The sequence below is a fragment of the Quercus lobata genome, chromosome 8 (assembly GCF_001633185.2).
Source record: "Quercus lobata isolate SW786 chromosome 8, ValleyOak3.0 Primary Assembly, whole genome shotgun sequence".
NCBI classification, from domain to species: domain Eukaryota; kingdom Viridiplantae; phylum Streptophyta; class Magnoliopsida; order Fagales; family Fagaceae; genus Quercus; species Quercus lobata.
In genome coordinates, this window is record NC_044911.1 from 49,636,110 (window position 1) to 49,647,883 (window position 11,774).

Below are 11,774 nucleotides of genomic sequence, written 5' to 3' on the forward strand. Positions count from 1 at the left end.
TGATTTTCATGTGTTCAAACTCACTTTTTCAAAAGTTTTTCAACTTTTTTTTTTCTCTCTTTACGATGCGGTCAAGGCTCCAATCAATTTTTTTTGTCGTTTTTCTCCATTCGTTTTGCAAGGTTTTTCTCTCCCAAGGCCGGTAAGACCTTTATACCCTTCCTTTTGCATTTATTTTCACTTTTCATGCATCAAATCATGCATTATTAGGGAATTTTCGAACATATGAAATTTTTGGATTTTTGATGAATTAAGTCTTTTCTTTCACAATTGATCAATGGGTTTTTGTTGGGGGATGTTATAAACATGATCTTTGGGGTTAAATTTGATCAATTTGTTGTATTGTGAGAAATTGAAAATTCTAGGGCTTGAAACTACCCGATTTGGGGATTTTGTTCAAATTGAGTTTAATTGATGAAATTAGCTTGTTGGATTGATTAATTTGATCATTATAAACCATTTCCTAACTTGTGTGATGATCAATTGGTCAATTTAGTTCAAATTAAACAAGTGATTTTTCAAAATTTTGGGGTTTTTGTTATAAACTCTATGCTTAAGCCAATTTTGTGATTCTAAACTTAAGTTGAACTTGTTATCACTGCATTAGAGCATGCATCATGACATTTTTCTATTCATGCATCATATAGATTGTTATTTCTATATTTTTTTGTGCTAACTTGTAGTCTGTCCTTGGTTTTTATTTTTTTATTATTATTATTTATTATTTATTATTTTGTTCTTTCTCTTGTGTCTTTGTCCTTACCCTAGCACCATGCCTAGGAAAACTAGAGCCCATAGGACATCTTCCTCTTCTTCTGCTCCTTCCTCTATGGGCACTTTGTTTCGGAGTGAGAAAAGCCAAGAGTTGTATGAGACACTAAACCTTAAGAGAAAAATTTGGGCTAAGCGTAAGGTTTTGTTAGATGAACTAGATCCTGCCATTAGGGCAAACTTTGAGTGTCGTGGCTGGTTGCCACTTTTGGATATTGATTATCCTCCTCCTGCTACCTTGATTAGAGAGTTCTACTCGAACCTCTCTATCCACGTCTATGATTCCAACACTTTAATCAAGAGTTGGATATGAGATGTAGAGTTCACCATTACTCCTCGTGTAGTGGCTGATGTTCTTGGGGTACCCGTGATCCCGAACCTTGTTTATCCTTATGATGAGTCTCCTCCCCTAGATGACATCATGTCTTACGTCACTGGTACTTCTATCCAGTGGGGTTCTAATCCTTGGATCACTTTTGCTAAGCTCACTGAGACTACCTATCTTTTTTTTAGGATAGCGTGTCATTCCTTGTGGCCTATCTCTCATCTGCACACCATTTCTTTGGAGCAATGTGCATTTTTGTATGCTCTTGTTACGGATGCTCCTATTAGCTTTCCTCATTTGTTTCTTCGTTCTTTGAACGAAGTTCATAGGAGTTCCTCTACCGCTCATGCTTTTTTTCATCCTGTTCATAGGTTTTTGTTGTTTTTAGGTTTAGTTGACTTCCTCGCTTCTGAGCCCGTACAAATTATTGCTCCCATAGGTGCCACTTTTCTTAGACAGAGGGCTGCTCAGATGAGAGAGAGCTCTAAACGCCCTCGAGTTGACTCTTTTGGTACCGCACCCCCTTCTTCTTCTACAGGTACTACTTCTGGTGAGGTGTCTGCTGATCCTGTTGGTGGTGGTGCTGCTGCTATTCCTCCACCACTTACTTTAGATGACTTTGACATTCGTCGTACATTGGAGACTATCATGACCATTCAGGCGGCTCATGATCAGATTTTGGTGGACGTGCTTGATGAGCTCCGTGCTTTGCGAGCAGATTTGCCGCATCTTCGACGTTCACCTTCGCCACCTCCTTTTGATGATGGATTCTGATTGCCCTCTGGCATTTCGTCACAAAAAAGGGGGAGTACTTTTGGACACTTGTAGAGTTTTTTTTTTTTTTTTTTTTTTTTTTTTTTTTTTTTTTGTAGTTAGGGGAGAGTTTTTGTTTGTTGGAGCTTGTGGAGTTTAGATTGTATCTAGGTGCTTCACTATGTATGTATCTTTTTGGCTCTTGATGTATTATTTTTGGGCTATTCATATTAGAGGGAGATACATTGTTATTTATGTTTCTTGTTTTACTGCTCATTGATTTATATTTATGAGTTATTCATCATATATGTCTTTGTTTTGTGTTTTGTGAAGTCAAGATTTTTTTTTTTACTTGTATTTTCCACACACGCGTTTATGCGTTTGTTAAGTATTTTAGGAAATATATAGGTTGATTCGGTCATGCTGCTGTCTACACTTGCAACTGATGAATAGTAGTTAGATTGGATAATTTTGGAATGGGCATTGTTTTTGTACATGGATTTCTCTTGTAACTTTGAGCATTGTGTTTGTGTTTTGTCACGGATTACCAAAGGGGGAGTTTGTTAGGTTCTAAGTACTTAGGAACTAATGTATTAGAACTCTAATTTGTATTATTGGCAAACCATGATCAAAATAGGTTTTTAGTCTTGTTTTAGACTTGCTCAAAGTATGTGTCTAATGTAAAGTTGGAATTAAGCTGTTGCAGAATTCATTATGCAATTCGGTCTGGCTCGATCGATCGAGAATTAGACTCGACCCATCGAAAGTCAGGCATAATGTTTTTTCTGCAGAATTTCCAACTTAGCCCTAAGCCCATATGACGTGTAGGGTTTTTTGTTTTGCCTTAGGTATAAAAGGAAAACCCTAACCATGTTTTTGAGGTTGCTCTATTTGCTGTGTGTGTGAATCTCTTGTGAGATCTGAGAGGTGGTTGCCTTCACACATGCTTAGGATTATTAAGAAGGAGATTTCATTGAGAGCTTGATGATCATTCAGTTGCTGCAATAAAAGCTTAAAGATACACAAGCAGGAGTGCTTGTACTTGCTGGAGAATTCAAGAAAGAATGAGTCCGTGGTCTTGGAGCTGTCATGTGGTCGTGTTAGTAAGTTTTCTACTAGTGGGTAGCAATAGGATATTAGTGGTCTAAGTCGCTATTTTAAAACTTCAATTCTTTCATAGTGGATTTAAGTTTACCTTGAGGATAACTAGGTTAAATCCTCCCCAAGTTTTTATTGGTGTGGTTTCCTGGGTCATCATATCTTTGTGTTCTTTATATTCTGCACTTTACATTGATATGATTATATGATTGTGTTAACCTAGATCTGAAATTTGGACTAAGTAATTACTTGGCTAATTAACTAGGTTAATCCAATTGTGTTTTAAGGGGTCTAAAAACGTACAACCATGAAAGAAGAAGCAAAGTACATTTTTGTTGCTCTGCCATTGATGATAAAACTTGGGACAGTTTTGTAACAAGAGAAAACAATGCTAAACTGCTTAAATAAGAAGAAATTCAGTTGTGAGACATGTTCACGTGTGGGTTGAATTGTGCCTTATACTAATGACTGGGTTCCCATCAAAAAATAAAAAATAACAACTTCGTTAGCAAAAAGTAACTTTTGTTTTTGTTTTCAATAAGCCTAGGACACAAAATTTGATCAAACTTTATTTATTTTTATTTTTATTTTTTATAGTTGATATTATCTGAGTGATTGGTGCAAAATTTTACTTTGGCTTTTGTTTTTGGTAAGAGAAATTCTATATATACAACATTTTCATAACAAATCCTAAACTATAGGTTGTTACTAGTTGTTATTGATGGGGCATGAAAATAATTCGAGAAATAGGTTTAAATTAGAACCAATAACAACTAACTACATATAATTTATTGTGAAAGTATTGTGAAAATATTATGAATAGAGTACTTTTCTTTTAGTAAGTATAGGGCACAAATTTTGACAACATTTTTATAGTTGATATTGTCTGACTAATTGGTGCACAGTAGCAAAGGTGAGGTTTAAAAGTTCAACTTCCAACATTAATCAAAATTGATGGCAACAAACCCGACATAAAGTTGGCTAATAAGCACTTTTTTTCCCCCATCACATCTCCTTTGTTAACTTGTTATTTTGCTTGAAATAAAGCTAAAAATTGAAAATAGGTATATACTAAATATATTAAATGTTTAATTGTGATAGACCAAAAACGTATTGACCCCTTGTGATAAATTAACCAATTAATTTAGCTAAGTGAATTAATTAAGTTAATTACATGCAAAGCGTGTGGTAGCACAAACAAATTACCAAATAACTAAATATGCAGCAGAGAATAAATTTGACACGGTGATTTGTTTACGAATATGAAAAACCTATACGGCAAAAACCCCACCGGGTGATTTTAAGGTCACCACTCTCGAGAATCCACTATTATCACAACAAGCGGTTACAAGTAAAGGAATTCTAGTACTTTATACCAACCTACAGTTGAACCCTTACCCCAATACCCAGTTGGACTTATTTTGTAATGACAATCTCTCCTTATAATGCACGGCTCCCAAAACTAACCAATTGCGCGAATCCCAATACGTGACTTCAATCACCAACTAGAGAAGGTTGTTGGCTGCAAAGTTCTTCAGTTCATCACAATATGAAGATCAAGAACATGCTTGGTCACAAAACCCCACGGTGTACAAAGACAGCTGCTTCTTCACAAGAAATATGAACTAGGACAAATTCTGTCTCTGGTTACAATTTGCTTGAACAAATTTTGCTCAACACTTATGCAATTTGTGTCACCTTTGATGGCCCTTAAAATAATCCTTTTGTATGTCTAGGGTTGTGAGAAAAGAAAGCCCAAACATACAATCACGGATTGAATGAAAAACAGTCTTGAAAAACTGAACTTCATAAACCTCGATAGATACCCTATCTGTCAAGCTGTTGTCGAGCCACAGGCTTCAACAGCTCCACAAGTCTCGATAGATAGCTAGTTGTCGAGCTTTAATGAACATCACTTTTCACACTTGAATATTGGACAGACTTGCATGCCTTTAACACTTGAACTTGAAATAATGTTTCTTGAAGTAATAAACACATCCTAGACCTACCCAAATATAAGTAAAGTGTGTTTTGTCAAAGGATTAGCCAATCACATAAAATAGTGACATATGTTCTTAACAAGTGAATCACATATGTCCTAACAAATTGGTTGGTTTTTATAATATCTTCTGAAATTATATGAAGATAATATATGTAAAATACTAAATTAGAATATAATAAAAAAGATGTGGTTTTTAATTGTTAATGTCGCACTGTTATTTTAAGGATTTTATTAATGAATTAATGATATGGCATAATACCAACCATTTAACTCAAAATGAATGGTCATGATGAAGAGAACTTTATGCAATAAGTACCTTAGGAACTCTATTGGATTTGATCCTTGAAAGTGTATTATATTAGACAAGGAAAAAATGGACAAGTGGGTGTTCAACTGCCTAAAAGAGGTCTAAAAATATGTTATATTAAATAGACTAGTGGGTTCCTAATGGGCCAAAGTCCAACAGTCACCATGCACATTAAATGCCCAACTCGCTAATCCAAACAGTCAATGAACACTAACAAGCTGAAAAAGAGAGAAAAATTAAGGCCTAAAACAAAACTTGTTGGATCTTACACACAGGCATCATGACAAGCCGCTCATGAGTTATATGTATAAGCCCTAAGTCCAATATTTCAAGAAATTAAAAACGATATAAACGCCTAAGTGAACTCAATTCTAACCAATTCTAACGATATAGACATTGGTTTTCAAATAGCCGATCAAATTGAGATTCAAAATACAAAAAGTAAATAATTCCAGGAAAAGTACAAACTTATTAGTATTTATATCTTTGAGAAGCGGTAGAAATGAATAATCTCAATCAAAAGTTGTCACTTCATTCCGAGAAAAGAAGAGGCCAGAAGGACCATCGTTGGGCAGGAGCGCTAACTTTACAACACTTTCAGCACCTTCATCAGTTGTCAAGTAGCCAGTGTTGTGGTTAAAATCTGACTTGACATAGCCAGGGCAGATGCAATTGACTCGGAAAGACGGGAACTTTTTAGCCACAATCCTTGTGTAGGCATTGAGAGTTGCTTTTGAAAGCACATAGGCAGACGAATATCTTGGCCAGCCTTTGGTTTCCAAGGAACCCTCTTTAAAATCTTTTAGATATTCATTCAATACCTCATCTACTCTTTCTTTTGTTAGGCTTTCAGCATTACCTAACACTTCTTTAGCCCATTCACTTGGTATTTCCTGAAACAGAAGAAGAAGAAAAGTAGAAAAGTCACTTTAATTTGATTATTGGGAAAATGAATCATAGTTTAATTTAAAAAAAAAATTAAAAGCAGAAGAAGAAAAAGACTTTGCATCTCTTAGGGCCCGTTTGGATTGAGGGAGGAGGGAGGGGGAGTAAAGGGAAGCAGAGTAGAGTTGGCTGAAAATAAACTAATTAATAGCTTGTTTGGATTGAGGGAGAGTAGAGGGGAGTAGAGTATAGGGAAGGAGAATAAGTTAAATTACCTTATTTGGATTTTTTTTTTTTTTTTTTAAGGGAGGAGGGAGAGGGATTTGGAGGGGTTCTAATTACTTTTAACCCTTTATTTTTAATTCCCCCAAATTAGAGAGATTTGGAGGGAGAGTAGGAGAAATTATTAGGTCTATTAGGAGGATTAATGACGTGGTCCTTCCAACCAATAAAATGATGTTATTTATTCAAATGTGACATCATCTAGTAATTTTTATGTTTAATTCCTTGTGCTCGTTAGGAATCTCACACATACATTTGCATAGATGACATCACATCACTAGTCAAGGAGAATCACATCAGCAGTCCTCTCGGTGTAAATAATTTCTCGGAGAGTAGAACATAGAAATATCTGACCAAATGAATTACTTAATTTACCCTTATCATATTAACTAAATTACAAACTATGAAAATGCTAATTATTCCCCTCCCCCTTAATTAATTTTAAAAACATTCAAACAAGATGGAGAATAACTATTCCCTTTTACTCTCCTCCCCTCTACTCTCCTCTACCTCCAAACTTCCAAACATAGCATAATTTTGGATCAATTCCATTATACTCTACTCTATTCCCCCTCATTTCCCCTCAATCCAGATGAACCAAGTAAATGAGATAGGATTGCTTCGTATAATCCCATCAATTTGTCAAGAAAGAAAGATAGTAATTTCCTTAAAAAACCATGATAATGATTAATTAGCCATTTTAAGCCAGTAATAAGTTGAACCATCTACTTTTGATTGGGATTTAGTTTTGGCTCTTCCCATGACATTTGCTTGTAATGAATTTCAAAACCAAATAAAAAACTTGTATAAAACTTAATTCAAAGTTCTAATATGGGTTCGGGAAATTTTATCTGCAGTTTCATACCTTTAAGTGCCCAAAGGAAGAGGAAACATTAACAATCCTTGGTGAATTGGACAACTGGAGGATTGGAAGAAGTGCTTCAATCATTCCTTTGGCGCCATAGTAGTTTGTTTTCAGGCACTCTTCAGCTAACTCGTAAGTGTCGGTCACTATTTTACTCCAATCCACATTGGCACCTTCCTGCATCAATGGGAAGAAAGTTCATTCTCTTCCAAGCCAATTGTAAAAAGAAAATGGTAGGCAGAGATAGGTTGCTTAACAACAGTACTTAGTTAGCTTCCCAACCCCAGTCTGAAGACCCAAACACACTATACTTATGGAAAAAGCATCCATAATTTTGTGGCCAAACATTGCAAGATTTCATAGGGAGTGCAACAAGGAATTCGAAAAAGCTAATCAGCTACCAGACACAATACACTAACTTTGACTGAAGCCGCTTTAGTCAAAGTTAATTGATGCTAGTGTGGTTCTATATGGGTTTTCTTTCTAGAACATGACCAATATCATAAAAAAGTCATACTTAATGCACAAAATCCCTTTTTTCTAGAGTCTAGAGAGGTGATTGGTAGATAACCTTAGTCCTAATTTTTATTGGAGAGATTGATTTCTAGACTAGAACCCCGCAACCTAATTTCAACCTGCAAGAGGGCTTTGGCTGAATAATAATGATTTGGCTTAATATTCCTTCTTACTTTGTTAGGAATTAACTACAATGATCAACAAGAGTTATAACAACATAATGTCTAATCCTGAAGTTACAGTCAAGACACTCTTTCTCAAAGTTACATCCAAGTCCACTCACCCTTTTCTTATTTTTTGGCAATGAAAAAATATCATACTTTCATAACTTACCTTACCAAGACCTGAAGTGGCTAAAGCATCTCCATCTAATATAGTTCCATAGATCCCAGCGTTGTTGACCTGCATAGAATTTTAAGATTTGTCATCATTTATTTTATTTTGTAAATTAAACCAAAAACAGGATCATGAACAAGATGACCCGAAGCAAGTATTATTGAGAGTCTCTATTATATTGATAATTGACCAATCACATAAAATTTTAAAATTTGAACATAAGATGGGATTATAACAAGAGCAATTTACGACAAAGCTTTAGTTCATGTTGAAAATTCATCGATGGAGTTGATGTGCAGATTTTTATGCAATTTAAAGCAAGGTCGTGCTTCCTGTTTAGTCTCTACAGTATACACTTTTATCATATTAAAATTTCCAATATTTTCTGCCCCTCATTCCTCTTCTCTGTCATGCATTTTCAAAGAGTTGATTCAAGAGTAACTTTAAGCAATGTTACACAACACAATATATGCAAAGATAACCATCACATTGTATTTTTTTCTTATTCCCTTCATGCTTGCAGAATTTGAGAATGATCAAAAGGTCAGCGACTATATCATCTATAAAATACTTAAATTTCATGTTTTTGTATATTAAAACTATGCATGAAAGACAAAACTTTATAGATTAAATAGTAAATAACATCCAATTGACTCAAAATATAGCATGCATGCTAATAACATACATAAAAAATAATTATAAGAAGAAGAAGAATCTCGGTTTCCAAACAGTAATTCAAATGGCTAGGTAAACCACCAGAAACATTTCAAAAGTACCAATATATCGAGCTTCCCATATTTGGTTTTAATGAAATCTGCAAAGGAAGCTATACTAGCAGGATCCGCCACATCAAGCTGATGATATATAACGTGGTCAGATAGCCCAAACTCTCTCAGCTTTTCAACTGCTTCAAGGCCTTTTTTCTCATCTCTAGCAGTTAGCACCACCACGATCCCATTTGAGGCCAACTTCCTGCATATTTCGAAGCCAATCCCCTTATTGGCCCCTGTAACAACTGCATACCTGAGAAAAAAGAAAAAGAAAAGTATAAATAAAACACTTTGTCACGGCACTATTGCGAAAACACCATGAAAGAAGAAGCAAAGTACTTCTTTGTAGCTTCTGCCATTGATGATGAAACTTGGGACACTTTTGCAGTAGTGCAAGCTGTGCTTAATTCTTCTATATATAAAAGCGTGACTGTGTAAAACTACAGTAGTAGCATTCATAAATATGAGACCTGCTTTTGGTTTGTTCAAGATTTACCGTTTATTATTCAGCAAAAAAAATGATTTACCGTTTATTGGCATTCTTTTTTTCCTTTTTTTGGGTAATATTGCCGGGTGTTTTTTTTTTTTTTTTTAATTTTTTTATATACATATGAGACCTGTTTATATTAATAAATAGTCACAATATTTTCATAATTTTTGAAATTTTAATTCTTTATAATTCAAAATAAAATATCATATTAGAATCAATCACAACTAAAAAAAAAAAAAATATTGTGAAAAAAGAAATGACATCCACAACATTTTCCACAAATACTTAATAGCTACATTACTTTTTTGTATGTTCAATACCTGGCCCTTTTTTTTTTTTTTTTTTTTTGGCCGGGTCAACTTTCTTTTTTCTATTTTTTTTTTTACATACATATATATGAGACCTTCATATATATATATATATATATAATACAACAAATTGTCATAATATTTTTATAATTGTTGAAATTTTAATTTTATATAGGTCAAAATAAAATATCATATTAGAATAAATCATGACTAAAAATAAAGATCACGTAAAAAAAAAAAAAAGAAGAAAATTAAACGAATGAATATGAAAACCACTTTTCTTTTGTATAATAATTTAATAGGGTGCTTCTTCTCTTATTGTCTTCGTTGATTACGCCTAGTAATCCAAAAATCTATGAATTACGCTAGAGGACATAAATGTTGACATCACTGGTGAGGTATGATGTGCACTTAAATGCTTCTTCAACGGTCATAAAAAAATAAAAAAATAAATAAAAATGCTTCTTCAACGTTCTACCTCAAAAAATAATATAAAAAAGGCTGCTTCTTCTACGTGGTTTTGGACCACAAATTAAACAATTAGCTGATTACTTTTAGTCGGTTGCGTCTTTATCTTAAGGTTTATTTAGATATCATCAGGGGCGGCATGATATATTTGGGGCTTAAAGTTAAAATTGATCATCTTGTTTTAGATGTAAAATTATTATTAATTAATATGAACTACGTAAAATTTTTCTTTTTTTAGAAATTTTATTGATAGAAAAAATTTGACAAAATTTTTCATACTTGTTGATGTGGTAGATTGATAGTAGTAAGTAAAACAGTGGTGTTAATGGTAGACTTAGATGAAAACTAGTAAAAGTTTGTTATCTAAACTCTTATTATTATTCTTTTTTTTTTTAGAAGCGCAACATTCACAATAGTTTTTACAACAAATCCTAGATTTTAAACTGCTTTTTGTTTTCTATTTGAAAATATCACTATAATTATTTTTTTGCCATCAACAATAAGCTGTAACAACCTGCTACTTAGCATTAGTTGTAAAAGTGTTGTGAAAAATATTATGAACGTTGCATTTTTCTCTATTTTTTTATTTGTTTTACATCTGGTGAAAAAAAATTTATTTTATTTATTGATTATAAATAACCCTATTGGTTAAAATTTGGGGGTCTTTTTTTTACTTAGGGCCTTAGGCAACTGCATTTCTTGTTCCACTATTCAGCCGGCCCTAGATATCATTTATTACTAAAAATACTATAGTAATATAATTTTAAAATGTGAAAATAGTGTCGTGGGACCAGTTTTAAAGCAAAATTTGCTAGATTTTGTACTTGCGGGTCCCGTGAACAGTGCATAGGACCCAGGAAAACGCAAACGTAGACACAAATGCTAGAGAAAAAACGCTATCCAAACTCACACTTAGTGTACGTTTTTAGACCCTTTAAAATACAACCAGATTAACCTATTTAATTAGCTAAGTGGTTACTTAGTCAAATTATTCAAATCTAGGTTAACACAAATATATCAAATCATTGTAAAGTGCGAAAAATAAATAACACAAAGATATGATGACTCAGGAAAACCAAACCGGTAAAAAACCTGGGGAGAATTTAACTTAACTATCCTTAAGATAAAACAGATCCACCATGAAAAAATTGAAGTTTACACAATAATGACTTAGACCACTAACATCCTTTGGCTACCTCGAGTAGGAAACTTACTACCACGACCACGTGACAGTTTCGAGTCCACGAACTACTTCTTTCTTGGATTCACAGCAAGCACAAGCACTCCCTCTTGTATATCTTTAAGCTCTTTATGCAGTAACCGAACTGATCATCAAGCTCTTGACATCAATCTTGATTCTTGATAACCCTAAGTATATGTGAAGGCAAACACCTCTAGATCTCACAAGAGATTCATATACACAGCATAAACAACAACCTAAAATGTGGCTAGGGTTTTTCCTTTTATACTTAAGGAAAAACATAAAACTCTACATATCAAACGGGTTTGGGCCGAGTTGGAAATTCTGCAGAAAAACCATTCTACACGAGGTTCGATCGATCGAGTCTAATTTTCGATCGATCGAGCCTTGCAGAAAT

At 33.8% G+C, this 11,774-nt stretch overlaps 1 protein-coding gene across 1 annotated transcript; it reads right to left on the reverse strand.

Moving 5' to 3' along the window:
- Positions 1-5,652: 5,652 nt before the first annotated feature.
- LOC115958622 ((+)-neomenthol dehydrogenase-like) lies at positions 5,653-9,357 on the reverse strand. Its single transcript, XM_031077049.1, has 5 exons — positions 9,250-9,357; positions 8,917-9,163; positions 8,138-8,206; positions 7,289-7,465; positions 5,653-6,149 (listed from the first exon to the last, which is right to left on the reverse strand). Exons 1-5 carry the CDS (start codon positions 9,267-9,269, stop codon positions 5,769-5,771), a joined length of 894 nt encoding a protein of 297 aa, XP_030932909.1. The 5' UTR covers positions 9,270-9,357; the 3' UTR covers positions 5,653-5,768.
- Positions 9,358-11,774: the final 2,417 nt, after the last annotated feature.